Source organism: Sparus aurata, chromosome 1 (assembly GCF_900880675.1).
Source record: "Sparus aurata chromosome 1, fSpaAur1.1, whole genome shotgun sequence".
NCBI classification, from domain to species: Eukaryota; Metazoa; Chordata; class Actinopteri; order Spariformes; family Sparidae; genus Sparus; species Sparus aurata.
Genome location: NC_044187.1, coordinates 10936364 through 10958906, shown reverse-complemented (window position 1 = coordinate 10958906; position 22543 = coordinate 10936364). Strand labels below are relative to the sequence as shown.

General features: G+C 43.1%; 1 protein-coding gene across 5 annotated transcripts in view; it reads left to right on the top strand.

Moving 5' to 3' along the window:
• The window catches only part of LOC115585913 (protein sidekick-1), a 251660-nt gene extending 229223 nt beyond the window's left edge, over positions 1–22437 (top strand). For 3 of the 5 annotated variants that reach the window (XM_030424570.1, XM_030424559.1, XM_030424595.1), the window contains 17 exons: positions 385–586; positions 5548–5651; positions 5796–5866; positions 6697–6835; positions 7816–7872; positions 8005–8106; positions 9416–9531; positions 14011–14197; positions 14439–14576; positions 14664–14825; positions 15341–15466; positions 15955–16119; positions 17204–17341; positions 17533–17670; positions 19094–19214; positions 19320–19449; positions 20477–22437. In XM_030424570.1, coding sequence (XP_030280430.1) covers positions 385–586; positions 5548–5651; positions 5796–5866; positions 6697–6835; positions 7816–7872; positions 8005–8106; positions 9416–9531; positions 14011–14197; positions 14439–14576; positions 14664–14825; positions 15341–15466; positions 15955–16119; positions 17204–17341; positions 17533–17670; positions 19094–19214; positions 19320–19449; positions 20477–20782 — 2402 coding nt within the window. In that variant the 3' untranslated portion in view covers positions 20783–22437. The remainder of the gene's footprint in view (positions 1–384; positions 587–5547; positions 5652–5795; positions 5867–6696; positions 6836–7815; positions 7873–8004; positions 8107–9415; positions 9532–14010; positions 14198–14438; positions 14577–14663; positions 14826–15340; positions 15467–15954; positions 16120–17203; positions 17342–17532; positions 17671–19093; positions 19215–19319; positions 19450–20476) is intronic. The other 2 variants (XM_030424587.1, XM_030424578.1) reach the window with 1 other exon arrangement.
• The last annotated feature ends 106 nt before the right edge of the window (positions 22438–22543 follow it).

The window sequence follows — 22543 nt, the reverse complement described above, 5'->3', positions numbered from 1 at the left end:
ACGGTGCTCTGTCCTTTAATTTGTCACCCAGCTGTGTATCTAAAGCTCATTACAATGTCGCTGCCTCCAATACACACACACATCCGTAGTAGTATGTGGTAACACGTTCACACAACGTTAAACAACTAAACAACTTGATTTTCTGTGTGAATAATGTTTGAATTTCTATCTGACTATCAAGCAAAATGTTGTTGTTTTTTTAACCAAAATGAAATTGCTCTTGCAATCAAGTAATTTGTTGCTTTTTTTTTTTCTCCTTCCTGCCTCGACTTCAATTCCCCTGCTCGGATCTTCTTTCTGTCCCCTCTCATCTCTCCTCTGCCTCCTTTGTCTCCTCCTGCTCTCCTCTTTTTTTATCTTTCACCCTCTCTACCACATCGACAGAGCGTCCCCAGCCACCCAGGAAGCTGTCTGTTCCTCAGGACGGAGTTGAATCTCGCCGTCTCCGCCTCCACTGGCAGATGGGTGGTTCAGGCTCCTCCCCGCTGAGGTACTTCACTCTGCAGGTCAAGGAGCTGCCCAACGGGGACTGGAAAACACATACCGCTGATGTACCGTACAATGTGACCACCTGGACCGCTGACAGGTACGCATGTTTGCACATATTTATAGCACCTACAGCCACACACATAAATACATACATATATGTTGCTGAGTGGCGACAGTGTGCTGAGTGACAGTTCGCTTAACCTCTGCATCAAAGGGGTGATTGTCTAATCAGAGCTTAGCAACCGTAACTACTTGACAACCGTAACTACTTGACATATCTATAAAGCTTAGTTTACTGTCTTCAAAGCCAAAACCACCAAGAGCAGAACTGTATGATCCATTAAACATTTTGTTTGATCCAAGTCCAAAGAAACGCAAAATTAATTGCCATTATTTTATCCATTTGGTCCGATTAACATGTGGAAAGTCGGGAAAAGCAGCACAATTAAACAGTTTTATTCCCTCTCACGTTAGCAGAGGGCTAAACCGGAAGTTAGCGCAAAGCCTCTTGTGGGTCACACAATAGGGAAGCTATGCATGGAAGATCAGGTTAATTTTATATCCAGGAAGTCACACTTCTTTGTCTTCTCGGTCTACCAAGCAGCTTTCATTGGATGAACAGGGCTACACTCAGATGTCCCTTTATTAGATCCATGGTTTGCTCAGTGAGTTGTATTTCCCCAGTGATAAAAAGCTGCTCCTGGATCAGAGTGTAGATTAACGTTAGCGTCTCTTGCCTGCTCTTTATTGGATTTGGGGAAGTTTATACACCAAAATATTCTGTCCTTATCCTCAAAGCCTGTCTTCACTTTAAAATAGGAACATTGTTTTGAATTTAGGAACAATGAAGCATTAATCTAACTTCTCTCTCCCCTCTGTCATACTTATATCCAAGTATTTAAGATAAGCAGCTCAACAGGATTATGTTTGAATGAATCTAATTTTACAGTTCATATTTATAACTGCTGCTACACTGCAGTTCACAAATAATGCAGTTTCTTTATTTCCATGTCTCCTGTTCATGGATCACCAGCTGGTGAGGGCACTGACTTTTTTGCCTGTGACCTGTTAGCTTTAGCTCGATATCATGTTTGGATCCAAGTGCATATTTAAGTCCCTTTAACAAGATTCATTGAAAATCTAAAAGAAAACTGCAAACACAGTGTTTTCAAGTAACTTATCAAGCTACATTAGCTTTATTATTTATCTAATTACAGCTATTAAAACCTGCTGTGACAGTTTATGGTCGATAGTTGTCTGTCTGAAATGGACCCACTGTTTCAAAATATTACAGTACTTTTCAAGAGGTGAAGCTGCCCCTGTGCCCACTGTAAACTGAAAACATGCTGTGCAAGAAGGAAAAGCTTGTCGGGAATAGCATCACCATCTTCAATCAGACAATTAGGCCATCTCAAGCATCCGCAGAGAAAACAGGAATAAATATTCCACATTACTGTTTTTTTTTTTTTGCTTCCCTTCCAAACCCTCAACTTGGAGATTTTGTTAAGCATGACATGCTGGACTTGAATTAGTTAATACGGTCTGTAACAAAATCTTGTGCTGTTTATGCAGTCCCTGGGGAGAAGAGTGGACAGGGGGGGGTGGGGGAGGGGGCCGTGAATTGTCAAAGCAAACAACAGAAATTAGAACAGGAAAAGGAAAAGTTTTATTTATTTAGCACATGAGGTACCGAAAAGGTTTGTGGAACAAAAAAAAAAAAAACGACATAAACAACAAAAAGCCACCGGGGAGAGCAGAGCAATCATAATCACTACAGAAACGTGGAGGATCTCAGTCATCTAATCACACAGGCACAGCAGGAACGGCTCTCTATCGTTTTCCCTTAATACCTTTTTTTTCCCCGCTCTGCCTGCATTTGTGCCGTTTGTCCATTGTCTTTCTCTACAGCCGTTTATTCCTTTTCACATGTCATCCCTCTCGTCACCGCCTCCTTTCCTCCCTCTATACGTCCGTCAGCAGCCAACTCCTTCCAGTTTCTCCTTCCTTCGTTCATCCTCCAGCATCACATCCGCTGATCCACTGGAAGAGGGCGTCGTTCCAGTTGCATTTCATCTTTTTCCATCCCTTTCTGTTTATCCCTTCATCTACTTCTCCCTGGCGAGACTGTCATTATGGCAGCAGGTGATAGTGGTCAGGCTGGATGGCCACTCCAACTTCCCTTACAGCCTTGAGTAGCACATCTATGATGAGGCTTCACTTGTGTATAGTGTGTGTTCCCCGCATGTGCCTTCTGCTTCGTGACTGTTTGTGAGCACTCCTTCCTGAGCTATCATAGGGCTATTTGAGATGCTGAAGAGCGTCTGCATCAGCCTCCTTCAGCCTGCCTCGGGGAGACTCTTTCTGCCGTGATGGTGGTGCTGCTGTTGTTTTGATGCCGGTGTTCAGCTCATTCTATCACTGAATGCTCTCATTACAGCGCAGGATGGAGGAATTAGCCTACATCTCCACATGCTCACACTCATGCTTACTTGTTATCTATCCTTAATTGTTGTTTTCCACCGAGACGTGTTTGGAACCAAAACATCGAAGTCCCCGGGCTGATGCACACTTAGACACGCACTTAGAGTATATACACACACACACACACACTTCCAAATACTGTCCTTACCATCCTCCCAGTGCTGTCTGTACCCCACCCTCTTTGAGCTTGGTGCCTTTTATGTTCTATTGCTACCATACCCACAACCCCATAGGGCCTTTTCTTGTCCCTTATTGGTGCCCGGCTCATTATTATACAAGAAGACACTTGAGCAGTTCTCCTGCGGCCTGCTGAATTTCTTACCGGCCCTCTGTAGTCTGCGAGGCTCTCGGTAAATAAAATCTAGAGATGTATCTTGTAAAGATATAGCATGTGTGAGCAGTGGGACAAGAAGGCTGGGACGCACCTCTTGATAGAAATTATTACATTTGCTCCTGTTAACTCTTGTTAATGATAGCTGATCAATAACAAATGAGGGGGAAAAGAGACTGTTTTGCCACAGACAGTCCTTTTTAAAATTTTAATCAATTTCCCACGGTGTGCAGGAGTGAGTAAATTTAAACTATTAGCATGCAGTAAGGCACCATAGCGCAGACTTGTTCAGCTAGTCGCTAACAATGGGTGCGTGCTCTTTGGGCTGATTGTAAGTGGCTCTAGAGTAAAGTGTTTTCAGAATGACTGATGTAAATTGTTATTCGCTGCTTAGTAATGCATTCACCTTGCACAGAGGAGAAATGCAGATAAGATGTTGTGGTAGTATGGCAGTAAAAATACTTTGGCAGTGGAGACAATTAGGAAAATGTGTAAGATAATTATTATTCAAGACCTTGTCTGCTCCTCAAAGGCCACTGAGAGAGCAAATCATGTCTGCGAGAGGGGGAGGAGGTGGCTCTGGGAGGACGTTATTCCAGATGGGTTTAAAGGTAGCCAGTGGAGTTGTTGACCACAGGACATTGTCTGGCTGGGCAGTATATTGATATTGTGTTATATGATAAGCGACTATATATCATCTTAAACTTTGGATATAGATGTTGTCTTTTCCTGGATTTAAAGGCGACATTACAGTAAACTGATCCAGAACCAGACTGTTCTACATGTTCTTATACTTGCCTTTACCCAGTTAGTCATTATATTGTGGTAATTGAGGAGATTTCAAAATATCAAGATATATAATTTATGTGTCTCGATATAGCCTAAAAATATTATATTGTTTTAAAGCTGTATCTCCCAGCACCAGGTGATTGCATTGTTTGTGTCTTGCTTATGACTGTTTTGTGTGTTTTTACGTTAAAGGGGAGAAGAAGAACACAAGCTGATGTAAACAATCCAAAGGCTCAAAATAAGGCTTTACCAGTGTAATTTTTGGGATGATGTTACAGATACTCAGAATGCTTTTTGGCCAGAACCCCTGAGTGGTTCACCTGTGGATTTACTGGCTGAATTACAAATGCATGCTTCAGTTGGTTTAGTAATAACATCCAATTGGAAATATGATGAATCTTGCATGATGATAATGTTTACAAGTCTAGCCTTACCTGAATTTTGCAAAAATATATTTGGGTGGAAATAAATGAGAATAGAAAAATAAGATGGAAATCATTAATGAATGCAAATAACAAAAAAAAACAACTTGGACGACAGGACTTACTTTTTCGCACGAAAAAATAGACAGATCAGTCTCACTCTCTTCTAAACCTCCCTTCAAATCTCATAAACACTCGCTGACTGCCCCGTAGCTGTCGCTGGCCAGCTGGGAGATATGTGTGAAAGGCTAGCTCCCTATTTTCAACAAGCTCTCAAAGCTTTTTTTTAAAAACATTAACAACTCTGTAAAATGCCACGGTCATATAAACACAAGCAAAATAGTCATCATGAACACATCTCAGTCCGAAAAGGCTAAACTATTCACAGCTGTGGATGTGTCCTTTATGCTAACTGGGTTAGCTGCTGAACAACAGCTGTGTGCTGTGAGCAAACTGTATCCAGCTACCTCATGTCTCATTCATTTCTAAAAAAACACCTAACATCATCATAATGACTGCTGTTTTTCTGCAATTCTTGTGCGACTAGCTCGCTAATAACTCTGGCAATACATCCATGCTGAGCCTTGTGGATCATTCTGGTCATGTGCAATGAGTGCACGGAGGAGGCAGGTACATAGGCAGAAAAGTGGGTAGGCCGTCCAATCATTTCATTCAATCCAAATGAAATGTTCAGATAGGCCTATTGGAGACTTGCCACAGCCACACACACATTTTTATATATTTATTTTGGCCAGAGCTTACTCAAAGGTTACAGAGCAGCTCCTCTTATAACATCACATTAAGTAGTAGTTCACTGTTTAGACCCCTGGGTAACAAGGTCTGTAAGGTGAAGATCCAATAAGCTTCCCATTTCGTTAACAGGAAGTCAAGATCAAATCTCTAGTTGGCAGACTGACTTTTTGACCTAATGATGGTCTGAGCACTGAACATTGTCATTTAATTTATTTGCAAGTGAAGTGGACAGTTCGCGTGAGTAGTTGTCCTGAAATTGAGAGAAATTATCTTCTCTTCCAGGCTGAAGCCTTTTACATCATACAAGTTCCGGATGCTGGCCACCAACGATGTAGGAGACAGTGTCCTCAGCAAAGAGACAGAGGCTGTCACAACCCTGCAGGATGGTAAGAGACTGACAACACTGATGGCGTAGGGGAGGAAGGATTATGTGAATTTGAAAAGCGTAGTAGAGAAGGACTGTAATGTGATGGACAGGAGAACGTCTGTCTTTTTCCTCCTCACTCTTTTTCTCTGTGTTTTCTGTCCAGTGCCTGATGAGCCTCCGGTGATCCTCGCAGTGAAACCAACAACCACTACCTCAGTCCTGGTGCAGTGGAAGGTATTTTCAGACTTCTAACACAACATTGAGCCCTCAGACGCACATGCATTATACACACACAGACCTACACAACAAAACTTTGTGCCCAGGTTAATCACCTACTTGGAGAATGAGACCCCCGCAGACTTTTGCAGTACATGTGTTTGTGCTTTGTGTGTGTTTGTGTCCGTGGATGCAATTGTCATTATTTATTGAACCAGGAGAGGTCACAGGGCAGCAAAGACAGATTGGAGGGATGGCTAGAGGGATGGACAGAAGGGGGGACAGACATTCCTGGCGGGGGAGAAAAATGTTCAAAATCTTAATGAGGATATAGCAGCAGGAGAGATATGAGAGGGCGCGAGAAGCAAACATCGGCTTTGTACAACAGCAGAGGAAAAAGGAGATGAAAGGGGAAAATAGAGGTGGTTTAGAGCAACAGTGACATGTGAATAGACAGTAAATATAGCCCGGCTACTTCACTGCTTGTCACTCTTCCTCTTCTGTTTGGAAGTGTCTTCTCTCGCTCCTTCTCGCCTTATGTCAAAGCAGAAGGAGGCAATGAAAAACAAAGTCACCAGCAATTTCATCATCCTTTACAAGAGTGCCAAAGCCACTGAAGCATCACTCTGTCTGCGCGGGTTACAGCCAGACCAATCCACCAGGCCTTTAAAGTGGACTCTGCTGATAAAATACTGCTCTGCCAGCCTGCCAGTGTCCTGTCAGTCACCTCCCTACACCGAGAAAATGAAAATGAGCTCAGTGCAGGAGCCTCAGAAGTTTCATTGTGATAAATGGATTACTAATGCTTCTTTACATGTGCCTGTGTGTGCTCGTTTGCATATTTTCAGCGTCCCAGTGACGACAGCATAAACGGGATGTTGACTGGTTACAGGCTGTATTACAGGGAGCTCCCTGTAAACTCCTCCACGCTCACTGAAGCAGAAGTCCAGGCAACCAAAAACAACACCACAAGTGCCCTCATTACAAGTGAGTAGCACTGATACTAACGTTTGCTGTCCACTAAAGCCCCCGCCCTTACTTTTACGTACTTTTACGAACAGGATACTATCTCAGGTGGCATTAGCTCAACCATAGCCTGTTAGCATAGCTTAAAGTCTGATAGCATCAAGTACCATCGAAGTTAGTTGATAATGTGCAATCCAATGTAATCCATTCATTACACTTTTGCTCTTTTGGTTTTTCAGGGAGAGATTAAAGATGGAGCTATAGTTCCATAATCAACATGTCCAAGTAGAGTTTGATATATGTACCTTGTGACAGGCATGGCAGATCATGGACTTGGTTTTCTTTCAGTCAATTGCACGTATATAAAAAAAAAAAGTGATTACATCATAAATCCCTCCTGCTTACCAAGGCTAACTGAATTGTAATTATTGATGTAAAGAAACATATGTCAATGAAAGTGCCTGTATTATGTGAAATAACATAAAGACTAATAAATGAGAGGATCAGAGGTGGAAAAAGCTGATCTGGTGATAATTAGTACGTGTTTGTGGAAGAGAAAAGGATATCTTTAATGATTTATCCTGCAGGGCAAAAGATGGCTTTTACCTTGTAACCTATTTCACAGGGTTGAGAAAAAAAAAACACTGAGAGATCCTGTGAAAAAAATATTAATCAGAGGTCTGAAAAGAAAAAGGTTACAAAGACATGTTTTGAAGTATGTATCTACATCAGAGTCGGCAACGTGATGAGAATCTGAGCAAATTGTCCAAACCCTACTGTTTTCTGAGAGGATAATTCAGCAACATTAAAATATTCTTATCCGCTGCACAACAAGTCTCTTTCCATCCGACGTTGACAATGGTATTGAACGTTTTCTCTTTAACACAGTCTTTTTTTCCTTCTTTTTTTTTTGAATGGCATTATAATTGCACAGTGTATTGTTGAACTTGAAACATGCATTGATTTACTCATCCTCCGTTTTTTCTCTCACTCTTCTCAAGCCAAGAGCACCTTCAAGACAGTCAGCAGTGCCTCGCTAACAGAATTTGAGTTGACACGTAAGTTATTCCAGACAGAACTGGGAAGTAAAGCTCCTGCAATCTGTCTGTTTCACATTTTGTTTCAGTAAACCTGATACATGCTTTGCATGCATGTTTTGCACATGAAAATGTTGTTGTTTTTTTTTGCAGAACTAAAGAAGTTTAAACACTACCAGATTGTTATGACAAGCTACAACATCATCGGAGAGAGTCCACCCTCCACTCCAGTGGAGGTGTCTGTCGGAGAGGCAGGTAGGTGGAAACACAGGGAAGCTGTCACACTGATCACAAGTTCAATGTATGGTCGAGACATCTTCTTTATTCTTGGTGGATAAAAATGCCAAAAAAGCAGTTTTTTAGCTGAATGTTGATTTTCAAGCATCATTTCTCCCGTTTTAAACATTGCGTGTCTGACGGTTGCTCTTCTTACATCGTCTTCTGGTTTTCCCTCACAATAAATCCCTTTCTAAACATGGAATCACAATCCTGACCTCATAAATAGTCGCTCAACATACTAATCCCATCTCAAGGTCCACTTACTCGCTTCTTCCAGAGCTTTCAGTCTTATCATCCGATATTCATGAGCAAATGGAGTTGGCTCAGTTGTAATGAGATGGATTTGTTCACATAAGACCCATCAGTAGCTGTCATGATTAAATGCATTACTCTTCATCTGCCTCTGAGATTGTGATATGGTTGAAACCTCTGGAAGAGGCCAGTAAGGGGACCTTGAGTTTATTTTGTCTGCTTTCTGTCAGTCTTGTTGCACTCTCTCTCCTCTTTTGTCCTTGTTCCTGTTCCTGCCTCCTGTCGTGCTCTCATTGCCCCTTGAGTGACATTGTCTCTGAGAGGCTTGTTGGTGTTCCCTAATAGTGTGTGTGGTGTGTGTGTGTTTGTGTGTGTCTGTGTGTCGTCAAGAGCTGCACAAGGTCATCTATTTCATAGTAATGGCCCAACCCCTGTTTAACTTTCACCAGAGAGTCAAGCCAAGGATCCATTAGACGGACAGGAGTGCAAATATATCTATCATGCACACAAACCCACACATACACACACTCAAACACACACACACACACACACACACATTACTGCTACTACAAGCCAGGCAAGCGCACGAACAACAGTGCAGGTGAACAGATCTGCATGTTATGATCGTAACAACTCAGCACACAGTCTCACACTACCTCCGTCAAACCAACGCTGAATTCATATTCAAGATGTGTGTGTGTGTGTGTGCGCGCGCCTAGGCCAGACATATCGCATGCAGAGGAGTGAGAGGTGAGGATAAGCAGGGAGAGCAGGAGGGGGAGGCAGAGAAGGCTAGAAGGGGATGATGAAATGGGGTGATATGGCCTTTTTCTTTTGCCTCAAGTGCACAAGAGTGTACATGCCTATGTGTGGTACGGTGGAGTAACAAGGTACTGCCTTAGGCCTATTCTAATTGGAAAGGTAGAACATATCCTCCCTGCTTCCCACTCCAACACCGAGCTGTGCGCACACGCACACACACACACACACACACACTCAGCAGCAGTCTAACAACACGCCTCTCTTTCTGCAGCCCCATCAGTGGCCCCTCAGTCTATCAGAGTGTCAGCTGTGTCTCCCTCCACTCTGGAAGTGACCTGGGACACTCCCCCCCTCGAGACCCAGAATGGACTCATCCAAGGATACAAGGTGACACGAAAACAAACACTTAAACGCACAATGTGGAAGAGACACACACGAGACAAAAACAGACCCAAACACACACAGATGAGTACAAGTGTCCAAGTGGTGGCACCGTTGTTGTGTGTATTTGAAATGCCCCTCCTCTTGTCCTGGAGGGGTTTTGCTCTGCTGCACCTTCAAGTGTCCTATAGAGAGGAGAGAAAGAGGGAGAATTAAGTTAGAGGAAGAATCCCGAATATCCTTTAATGGTTTCAATATCACTCCTCTGCCTGTCTTTCACCCTCGACTCCCCTGTCCCACCCCCTCGCTCTTAGTACTTCAAACACAAGGTTATCTGTCCTGCTTTAGACACATTGATTTCTGCCGGAGTAGAGGAGGGAATGGAGAAGAAAGTAGAGAATGTAATATTTGCAGAGCGACGGAATGAGATGAGCAAGTGATCCCTGTAGAATCCTGATTAGAGACGAGCATCGAGGGAATACGTTTACGCTACCAGAGACGGACGGACACGGGGAGGGGAGCGCGAGGCGGAGGGGGTTAACGAGATTAAGACGAGAGAAATAGAGCAAAGAAAGAATGTTTAATGAATTTATAGGTTCTGACTTCTGTTAAGACTCCTACACTGTTAGCTGAGCAGCAGGCAGGCAGGTAGGACTGATGGAAAACGAGTGTATTTCTTCGACAGTTGAAGTTTCCTGAAATGCTCCGGAGGGCTTGTTAAACACACTGAACAAGATGGGTTAGGATTTACAGGTAATAGCAAACAATGTTAGTCCTGCTAAATGGGGGTTTCTCACACACACTAGGTCTAAAATGTTCTTTATTGTTAATCTGAGCAGAGTTTGAACAAATCAGTCATTATTAAATATGGTGGATGAAGCCCTCCACAACAGTAGATTTTCCATGTCATATCGCCGTAATAAGAATGTGTTTTTCTTTATACTAATAAAATAATTTTCACTTTAAAGACATCAGCAACATCCATAATGCTGTTCCTACTGAAATAGGTCAGTCATTTCTTATAGAAGCAGCTACAGGCACAAACAAAAGTCTGTGAGTGATAAAATGTTTCCTCCTTTGGAAAACAAAACAATCCAGTCCGTGTTTTTTTCATCAGGACTTAAAACCCCAAAATTAAAACTTGAAAAAAGAGATTGTTGGAAAATCCATTTAAGTTTCTTGATGTTATCAGATCATCTAATAATCATGTTCACGACAGCTTTGACTTGTTTTTTTTTTTTAAAGATTAATCCTGGTGGTCTCACATTCTCGACACATACCAAAATAGATCCCCTAAACACCAGTAGAGTGGATTACATCGTTTTTTATTAAACCCAGTTTTGTAAAACCTTGAATGGAAATATCTTTTTCAAACAGAAGGCATTGCATTTTGATTTTAAATTGAATACATGGATGAGTTAGTCCGTATCTCATTATTGTTGGAGCCTGTGGAAGGACAGAGGTAACATAATGCTGCCCTCAAGTGCTACTCATAAGCTGCTTCCTCCTAGTTTGGTAGTTGTAAATATAGCTTATGGAGCTTTGTAGTACTTCCTGTTAGGAATAATGACAAAATGAAGCCTTGTACAAAGTGTAGCTCCTGGCTGTTGTTTAACCTTATAAGCCAGACTGCACAGAGACGGTTTGTGTTACAGTAAATATATTGTCTTTAGCAGCTCGAGCTTATTCAATGCAAAAACAAAACATTCAATGCTAGGGGAGTACGACGGGAGGGAATCACAGTGACTCGCACTATGATACAATTCACGATACAATGCCCAGGATATTAGTCGATAGCAGAACAATAAAGCCATTCTGCAGTAATTGACTGCATTGTGGTGTCAGCTTCACAGAATTTGAGATGGACTGGGATGGGACAATATATAAACAGTGTGTAGAGTCTGAACTTAGTGCCTCTTTGTTGCACACACTGACTGTAAAATAGTCATAAAGTGGCAAAAGGAAGAACTTCCAGAGAGCAGAACAGTTCTGTAGTCAACATGTTTAAAGGAAGGATACAATTATGTTTACGGAAATTTAAACCATGAGCAGTTATGAAATAGTGACTCTGTTGAGTCAGTTTGAATCTGTTTTGAGTGCCTGCATGTTTTAATAAAAATACTGATATTCTCAGCAGTGTATCGATGATCGTATTACAAGAGAAAGCGATATGATATGCCATATCAATATTTCCCGGCCTAATTAAACACAATTTACTGGAATTAACTAATGAAAACATTAAAATGTGTCACTTTTGCCATCAGTTGCTGGCACAGATCTAAAAAGTGTGGTATGATGAGGATCGTTGTCAGGGAAAGAGTCCATGTGCTGTGGGTGGACATGTTCAAAATCTACAACCCTGATTTCAACAACTTTTAATTATTTTTGACATATACTCAACTAAAACAGTACAGAGACATGAGATGTGTCCTTTTGAACCAACTCAAGCACAACCCCAATCCCAAAAAGGTTTGGACAAGACACAAACAAAAAACAGAATTTGATGATCGGAGCAACAAAAGACTGGGAGAGTTGTTGTATGCTCCTGAATCACCTGTTTGGAACGCGCCACAGTTAGCGCAGGCTCTTTGGTAACAGCTAATCGTAACATGGTTGTGTCGTTCACAAGCATGTTGGGCCGAGATTCACCACTTTTTGAAACACATGATTATATAAAGGATATTACTGCAAGGGCCCAGGAAGAATTTGTAAGACTGTTGTCACTAAACACCGTTTGTTAACAAATAACTGCGTTCTGAATTACTAACATTTTTCTCTGTTTTTGGGAATCAGGGTTGTAGAGCGTACTCTGATAGATATTATTTTGAGGATGTAAAACATTTAAGCTTGAAATAAATTAGCCATCATGAGACTTTTAACAGCTGCTGTGGCTGTTCTCTCACTCTAAAGGCACCTGTGTATACAAGATACTTTCTGATTCATTTCTAATGCATGAGACTGAACCACCTCTGTAACCTTGCTGTTAGTGTGTATCTGATACGGCCGTATGTGTGTGGAAAGCCAAGTCAGGTCCCACGTCAACCCGAGAGGTTTTGATGCACTCTAAGCTGTTGTGAAAGACAGTAAAAGATAAAAATATATTCTCGACATTCAGCCGGGATTAAGAGACATGCAGTGATTTGTAAAGGTATAGATTTAAAGCGAGCAGCTGACGGTGTGAAGAGTATTACAGCCGATACGCACCTGTCCAGTACCGTTATGAGCAGGGGGCAAGCTGGTTTAATGCATAAAAACAGATTTAGTTACTGGATATGCATTTATATAGGCTGTTTACTGGCAGTAAGATATTAAGTATATTGCTTATCTTTTTTCACTCATTATATACCGCCTGCTTCATTAAAAGTGTGTGACCTAGGCTACAAAATAAAAGTCACACATTTGAGTTTTTATAGAATACTTTCTTTTTCTCAATGTCAATGAAGTAACACATTTCAAGTCACCACATACTTAATCAAGAGTGATACATCGGTCCATATAAGGTGCCAGAACACTCCAAAATGATAACTAACACAAATATTTCAGTCAACTTTATCATAGATTTGAAAAATAAAAGTTATTTTAAGCGACATTAAATTTTGACATTCAACAGGCTGCAGGGTGTTCATTTTAATGCCATCATACTGGATACAATAATCAGATGACCTCTGTTATATCTAAGCTAACGGGGACTGACCAAAGCAGCCCGTCTGTCTTCATTACCAGTTGATTGTCATGAAATTGAATTGTCACGTCTGTGATTATTGGTGCCACGTGAGCATAGACAGAGACCGGCACATTTGCCTTCATGAGGTGATTCACATTTCTGCAATAAACTGTCGACTACAACGACTAGAGCTTTATCTTTTTGCTGAGTTGTGAACTTTATATTATCCCCGAAGTTTTAAACAATGTATAATTAGTAGTAGTAGTATTATAGCTTTGGTTAATTAATGATGATGGTTGAAGTCATAAATCTGAACTCTCATGAAATGCCATTTATCCAGTCAGAACTGTGATTTTAATATTGATGTTAACCCTGCTTACAAGCTGGAAACTGGTCAGTAAAGCAGCTCTGATAAGACACCAACATGGCATTATGCATGTAGCTGCATTGAACTTAAAGGATACCAGGTAGTCTAACATTTGAAGTAGGTTTGAGAGTCTTTAGGTATGTTCAGATTTCTTTTCAAAAAGTATTTTTGTGATGTCTGGACACGACCCGTGGTATCTGCAAAAAGGATTTACACTTACTTCACCCGTCTGATAAACTTTCAAAACAAGTCTCTCCATCACAAACTTCTCCCTGTAAACCAGCACATGAACACTCTCTGTATTATGTTGATCGATTAGGGCACCTCAGGAGGAAATAAATAATACATACAGTTGGTTGAAACAAGGAGGGTGAGAGAAGAGAACAGGACCAGTGGAAGTTGTTAGGAGTAAAAACAGAGGCCGGGTTGTTAACAGTGTTTTCTTGTGTTGCAGATCCACTACTGGGAGAGAGAGAAGCAGAACCAGACCGAGAAGGTCAAAGTGATTTTTGTCCCAGACACCCGAGTGCATCTCACCAACCTGACCAGCTACACGCCCTACCTGGTCACTCTGACTGCCTTCAACACGGCTGGAGACGGCCCGCCCAGTGACCCCCGCGGAGCCCGTACCCTGCCGTCTGGTGGGAAACTGAGCGTCACATTCTCGTTCTAAGTGCTGTAATTGTAGGAAACTGGACTTGTTTATTTCTCCTCTCCTCCAAGAGGCTTCTTCAGAAACTAAAACAAGTCAAGATGCTCTTTTACAGCACTTAGAATTACTATGACCTGGATGACTGAGAACCTTCATCGACATCGTATTCTAGTCTTGCTAATTTCCTTTATTCCTGTTATTTCATTTGTCTTCCTCCATGTGTCCCACAGCTCCCAGCCAGCCCAGCTACCTGTCCTTCTCCGAGGTGTCAGGAGGAAGTGTCAATGTATCCTGGGGAGCTCCACTCACTCCTAATGGACAGCTGGAGGGCTACAGGGTCGTCTACCAGCCCACCGCCGCTGTGCAAGGTATGCCTACGCATGCCTCATACTCAATCACATGCCAACATGTTGAGGAGGATGCTGACATTTCTTTCAAACTGTCTGTGTGAGCAGGAGTGAGTAAAGTGGTGACAGTGGACGTGAGGGGCAGCTGGCAGCGATGGCTGAAGGCTCGAGACCTGATCAAAGGAGTGACGTACACGTTCAGCGTTCAGGCTCTCACGGTCAGCTATGGGCCGGCAATACAAGCAAACATGACTGCTCAGCCTGTGCAAGGTACGAACAGCTGGAACTGTGTGAATGTGTGTTGATGCCCATTAATCAGATATATGTTTATACTGTCTGTGATGGCCAGAACTCAACGCAAAGCTCACACAAAAAACAAAGTCCCAAAACGTTTATTTGTCGCTTTAGGTATTACACAAAGCTTGCAGTCAGCGGGAAACACAAGGCAGACAAGCAGCAGGCATGGAGTCAGGCTACAGACTTGCTGCTATTTCTTACTGTAGATGTTTCTCCCGTCCTCTCAATGCACAGATTGCACTTGAATATTATGTCTATGTCCTTTTATCTGATCAAGTCAGAGTAACGGGGGTAAAGCCATTTTGAAAACGTTGAGTTTCATTTATTTATGTGAAGTGATTTAATATGTTTGCGTCGTTGCATTTGTCAATAAACCAACAAAAAACTGACCAGCAACTGATGTGAAGGTTAGGACAGGAAATAAATATACATCAACACACAGCCCTCCTAACTGACAAGGACTAACGTGTGTCTCCGTGACACTACAGGCGCCCCCGGCTCACCGATGGAAATGTCCATCACCAAGACGACCTCTGCGCTCACGATCCACTGGTCTGAGGGAGACATCGGAGCAGCTCCTGTCACCGGATACGTGATTGAGGCTCGTCCCTCAGGTGAGCTTCAACATCTTTTCATCCATTCTGTTCGCTCGTCGTGCCGGAGGTTAGGTACTGCCTCGCGCTCACCCACACTGAGCACAGCTCTCACCAGATTCATTAAGACCTGCTGTGCAAATCAAGTCAGCAGCAATTTCCTAATAAAGATCACCAGAGGTGTAATACAGAAAGGTTAGGTCTGTGAGTAGCTGCTTGAACACTCTGCAGGACACAATGTAGACTCCTGTATTATTCTATTACTGATCATTATGGTAATACCCGTTTTATTAATTGTAATAACAGTAATCATTGCCCTCAACACATCGCCATCATCATTATCATTTCAAATGTGATGTGACAGTTTATAATTTTCTTTAATCACATTCTGACATATGAAAGGGAGTCATTTTCAAATGAAGCATCTCATCTCTTGTCTTTGTCTGCCTGTCCATCAAACCCCCCCCCCCCCCCCCCCCCTCCCTCTCTCTCCCTCCCCCTCTCTGCAGATGAAGGAGTGTGGGATTCCTTCATCAGACTCATCTCCCCCAGCAGCAGGTCTGTTACGGTGCCGCTGGAGCGCCTGAGGTCGGGGATCAGCTACGAGTTCAGAGTCATCGCTGTTAATCGCTATGGTTACGGACAGCCGAGTACACCCTCTGCTGCCCTCGCTGGTAAACACAGACACGCGCGTGCACACACACTCACACACAAACACACACACACACCAAAAGGAGATCAGCCTAATGAACAAATCCCGGGTGATCCAACTTGTGTGATTAGAGTTTGAATTTCTAGTTGGTTGCAAACTGAAGACCTGCAGGAAGTTGCAGTGATTGTATTGAGTCTGCTGCCATCTAGAGGCAGAGTCACGCAACTTTGGCCGTGCAACTGAAGACAGAAGACAGCTTGAAAGCATGTCATTTCAGTTCTCCATAATAGACACAACACCAAATTCATATTTTCTTTAATCAATGAATAGTTAACCCTCCAGTCGCCATCGGAGGAGGCAAAACAGCCCCAGACTTAAATATTACGACCACCATGTTTCAAATGATTCTCTTTCTCTCTCCTGTTTGTCTCCTTACATCTTTCTGTTAACGCCATGACTCTCAAACATGGTTTCATCAGTAAATAAGACTTTTAGCTCAAGCGTTGGGCCTCGAATCCCCTCCTGAGAAATGGTTTAGAGACTGCTACTCGTCCTCTGAGACCACTGCACCACACCCTTCTTTTGACAGGACGTTTGCTGATTGGTCTTGATTTCTTTATTTAGTAAATCGTGTGTCTGTGATGAAGTTGCTCTTCTATCTCTCAGGGAACTAAATTTAATGTATTGAACTTCTGATGGTGCGGTCTGATTGGTTTTACTTTCTGAATGCTCAAACTTTGTGATTATTTCCAGGTTCACGTGACATTATTAGATATTTTCAGTGCGGTCTCAGACGTTTGGATTTCACTGTATGTGGAGGGGATCTTTAAATATTAAATGAATGTCTTAAAAACAGCCATTTATTATAATCTCATCTGATCTGAGGAGTCACTCCAGTCTACAGTCATCTTAAGTGTTTGTATGAAATTCTTTGCAGAAACAGTCAAAAGCATCTCTGTTAAACATTCCTCTTCAAGTGTCATTTATGGACTTTGTTCTCTGGTCCTGTGGGACAAACCGGAGCTCCGATCTGAACTAGAACAAAAAAAAAACTTGATATCTCTGTCAGACGTGTGCCTTCTTTTCTCTTCCCTCTCTACCTGCAGCGTTGTCGGAGCGTCCGTTCTACGAGGAGTGGTGGTTCCTGCTGGTCATGGCTCTGGTGGGACTCATCCTCATTCTGGTCCTGGTCTTCGCCCTGCTGCTGCATGGACACAGCACCAAGTACAAGGCCTGCAGCACAGGTCAGCGTCTCTGATGGTCACTCTAACGTATTCCTTTGTAGCCTTTGGATATATTTTTCTCACATCAGGGGCCGTGTGATTTATTACAAAGTACGCCGCTTTTTGTGATCCTGAAAAGTTAAGATATGCATCAGTTCACTCGTACTGTTTTCTGGAGAAAAGAATTGCCTGTAGCAGTCTTGTTCCTACAGGACTGCCGCCACCCATGAGGCCATATGAGAGAGGAAATCAAGGTCAGCCTTGTTTCTTCGCCAGGATGATTCGGGCCAAACAGCTCCCTGAAGCATCTCAGCAAAAAAATATCTCCCTGAAGCCCAGCTGTAATTTGCGTAGGTTCTTGAATAGTGCTTTTGGTTCATGATGAAAATCAACTAATAACGTTTTTAACATGAAACTAATCCAATCCAAAGTGAGATGTGGACAGATGTGGCTGCTCAAAAGCTGTAACATGTTGTTACAGACTAAGTTTGGGTTCAGTGTAAGACTTATATCATCCATTGATTAGGTTTTAGATCTCATAAAAGCTCAAAAATTTGCATGAAACAGTTCTCACTTTACAGGTATTTTAACTGAGTCCAGATCAGATTCACTCCTCCACTAAGAGATCCCCCAGGAAAAAAAACAAACAAAACGCTCTCTTACCGGTTTTTTAAACTCAAACGTGGACTGCTCTTTTTTGTATGTTAGCTCACGCCACCTCCACAAGGTCAGTCAGGGAGCCCAGCAGCCTGGAGTCTCACTCAAGGATGCTCGCTGACGTGGACTGAAGGACAAACTCCCTCCTCAGTATGACAAAAATAATGTTAGTTCGTCTGATGTGCTGCCTGGTTTCTCCTCTAAAGCTCTGGTTCATCATGAAGTTTTTTTTTTTAGCTGTTTTCATCTGAGTTTCTTCTCCTCGCGGGCTTCCTGTGATGTTCTCAGTTGTGGGCGCAGCAGTGCTTTAACAGTCACTTTGTGAGAGTGTGAGAGAGAGTGTGTGTGTGTGTGTGTGTGTGTGTGTGTGTGTGTGTGTGTGTGTGTGTGCGCGCCAACAGCTGTAACACAGAGTTAGCCCTGACAAGCGCAGGTTACATCAGGACAGCTGTTAATCTGAGTTGCTACGGAAACCTTGGCACAACCTCTGGGCAGTGGAGCGATCAAACTGAGTGAGGGAGGTGCAGTAGGAGCGGAGAGAGCGCGGGACGAGCCCACGAACAATAGAGGAGAATGAACGGGGAGTCAGCGGACTACATCATGTCGATGTTGTTTCCGCCATTGTTTCATTTTTTATTGTTATTGGTGGGACAATTACGAAGGTATTCTGTGTGGTTATTAGTGCCAAATTATGCATCATAATCTCATTTGCCTCCAATTCTCAGGACTGACGGGTAGCTGAACACACAATGAATAAAACAGGAGGTTGCTCACTAACCCAGTGTGCAGAGAACACAAAATTCTTAGTGACTGGCGCGTCTGTTATCTGGTAATCAGTTGATTTTACCAGGAAATCTGTTGATGTCCGGTCATCTCTCCGGTCATCGTGTCCTGACTAAAGTAGTTGATTGTCCAGTCTCACTCCCAGGTCATCAGGGACTCAGTGGCTTCTATAAATTGTTTTTAAGCTAAACAAAGGCAGATAATGTTTGACCAGATTTTGTCCCATTGCTCCAGGACATGTGGCGACAGCCTACCAGCACTGAACTGGTCTGAACTTTACTCATTTTTTTTTCTGACACAGTTCCCTCTGATTCCTTTTATTTTCCCTCACAGGGAAGCACTTGTCCACAGCGGAGGAGTCAGTGACGCTGGACAACGGAGGTTTCACCGCTCTGGAGCTCAACAGCAGAACGCTCAACACCAAGAACTCCTTCCTGAAGAAGAACGGGACCAGGTGTGTGTGCTCTCCCCCTCGCACACTTAAAAACCTCCTGGATTTGTGATCTGATTTTTTTATAAATGTTGCATGTATTTTTAATATGTGTGTGTGTGTTTCCAGGTCTCCTCCCCGGCCCAGTCCAGGTGGTCTTCACTACTCAGACGAGGACATTTGTAACAACTACAACGGAGCCGTGCTGACTGAGAGCACCACGCTGACGGAGAAACACACCGAGGTCTCTGAGTCAGAGGTATCTCTCTCTCTCTCTCTCTCTTTAATTCAAAGGCTTTATTATCTGATAAGAAAAGAAACATCACATTAAAGAAAAAAAGTAAAATAATTACATCAAATTGTAACTGAAACACACGACAAACACAACGTCCTAAAACATCAACCATGTGATATCAGGCCCTGTCCACACACAGGCACTTATTTCATATAAGCTATTTCTTTGTCTTTTGGCCTTTTGTGCACACATGAACAGTGTTTTAAGTCATATTTGATGCAAACCTTAATATTCTGAATTTCAGTGCTTACAATAAGAGGGGCAAGAAAGGGATTTTTGGAAAACGATGGCACAGACAACCACCATAGCTGCCTAAATTAGTCTTATCAGTGTGTGTGGTATTAATGATGACAGTGAGCTCGGAATATGTTGTGTTGTTGTGGAGTATTACAGTTTGTACCCTGACACTGGACCTTGAAAAAGAGAGAAACAAACTGACATTGTTTTCCCTGCCTCCACATTTTAACGACCTGTTGCCTCAGAACCAGCTGGTAACTAGAAATTAGAGGTAAAAGCAGGAGGATTCAAACTGAGGATCAGTTAGTGTCCTCACCCCTCAGGCCACCAGGCGACCCCTGACTGTTTAACTTTTGAATACAAAATGTAATTTTTCAAAAGTTGTTTTTTCAAAAGTTGAACCAGCCTCAATTTTCATGCTACTGTGAGAGCTGAGTAAACAATCCTTTCATGCTTTTGGGGCATAATTCAGGAACATTTTGATAGAAAGTTCTGTGAATAGAGTTCTTTGTACTGTATTGAGTCGACAGCCTGCGGTGTTGCTCGTGGAGGGAAAAGAAAAAAGGTGGAGAAAGGGAGTGAAAACTAAAGAAAAGCTACACAGCATCTTCTGTTTAAGTCCTCTTCCTGTGTTCGCCGTCTTTCTGCTGTCAAATAAAAGCAGAAATAATGAAAACTAAAGGCAGCTGTCAGCCACAGATATTTTCCTGTCGTGTGTTTGTGTCTTTCTCTGATAAACTCTGTCTGTGTCCAGTTGACGGACAGCGACTACGAGGACGAGCAGCCCAAGCACTCCTTCGTCAACCACTACATGAGCGACCCCACCTACTACAACTCCTGGAAGCGGCAGCCAAAAGGCCTTAAAGGGATCGCCTCTCCATTCGCCTACGAGGAGTGCGCCACTGCGGACACGGAGCCCTACTACCAGACCGTGGTCACCCAGCACAGCACAGGCGGCGCGTACACGCCCACGGGGCAGCCGGCGCACACACACGTCAACCCCAACACCAACCCTCCGGGGTCACGCACCCCTGTGACGGGATTCTCCTCATTCGTTTGACTCTAAAGACAAAATCTGCACAAAATGATACACACACACGTACACAAATTGAAGGAGGTGGAGCGGTGTGTGTGTGTTTGGACTACAGGAGACGGCGCCTGCGGCTTCAGAGACGGGAGGACGAGGTGAGGAGACGTGGGACGGACTGGTGATGAAACAGCCCTTCATGCCCCAAAGAACTAAACCTACACTTCTTACTCGCCTTCTCCCCTCGTTCACAAAGATCCTCACTGTGTCGACGAGTGTGTGTGTGTGTGTGTTGCTCTCCTACTCTTTTACGCCTCTGTGTCACTGTGCTTACACACAGTTACTGTTCTCCTTTTCACATACACACACACACACATTCACACCGGCGTTTCCCACCAGATGTTCATGCCTATTCCAGAGACTCTCTAGCGGGAGCGCAGAGCGATGACTACATGAGTCAGTTTGTGTAAATGTCGAGAAGAGAATTCAACCTCAAAGTGGTGGAGCTTGGGATTTCTGCACAACGCTTCTGTTTTCTGTATTTACACATAAGTGCACAAAAAACACACACATGTACTCGCTGATGCACCACTTCAGCATCTCCCACCGGGAGAGAGGAACTTCAAGGTCGAGGAGAATCATTAAACGGCGGCACAGAGAGGAGCATATCTCGTTGACAGACTGGTTCATGTCCACAAACACGCAGCTGTCAACTTTAAAATACCACCACATGGGGGAGAGGAAAAAAATAACAATCAATAATCAGAGTTTTTGAACTTGATAAAGGACGGAGAGCGAGCGTGGGAGGAGGCTCTTCAGATTAAGGCATTCTGAGAGAGAGTTCTGTGTGGTTCCTGAGAGCGTTATGTGATGTTGAGGTTTGAGTTGGAACATAAGAAAACCATGTTTTTTACCGTTTACTGCCTGTTGTCAGCGCTCCTTATCCCGCAGCCTCCCAAGCCATAATGCTTGCACTGAGCCAAACCCCAAACATTTCATCTTAATTATGTTGAAACTTAATTTTTTACAAGTGTGAGTGTGTGTATGTGTGTGTGTATGTGTGTGTGTATGTGTGTGTGTGTGTGTTTGAGTGGTGACACACGAATATGTGTGTACAAATGGCTCTATGCTCAGTCCAGACGCCCGCTCATCCGTCTCTGTTCACTGCTTAGCGAAGCGTGCCATTGTATGTGTGTTTGTATTTTTAAGATGGATTTTGTACAGGGGAGCCCTTTTTACTTGTGTGCTGTTGTCTGTAGTTCGGCCATGTTTGTGTTACTCAAAGCAAATAGTGAAACAGAACTGGAGGGAGTCTTCAGCTTCACTGACCGATGAGACGGAAACGGAGGAGACAGAGTCAAGAATGATGAAAAAAAAATAAGCTGCGGTGAACGAGTGCGGAACAAGATTACGGGATATTAAAGAGAATCGTTCTTGTTCAAACTGAGTGTGATTGAACTTTTTTTGAGAAAAAGCCCCGCTGTACTCTGAACTCTGTGCTCTGGCCTCACCTCCAGCCGCCAGGCTGACACTCACGTACTTTGCACCTCTCTTCAAGTGCAAACAGAAGCTCATCGGTAAGTTTTCGCTCATGTATAATTTAACGATTCTCCTCCCAGCAGCCTCCCTCACTCTGTCACGCTTGTTTTGAGTCCCATACAGTGTGTGAATAAATGGTCATTGTTTAACCGGGTGTCTCTGTGGTCTGTTTCAGTACCGGGACAGTGAACACGTCTCTGTGGATCCTTCACTGCATTACATTAACTGAATTAAAGATGTGCATTTACATTTTGT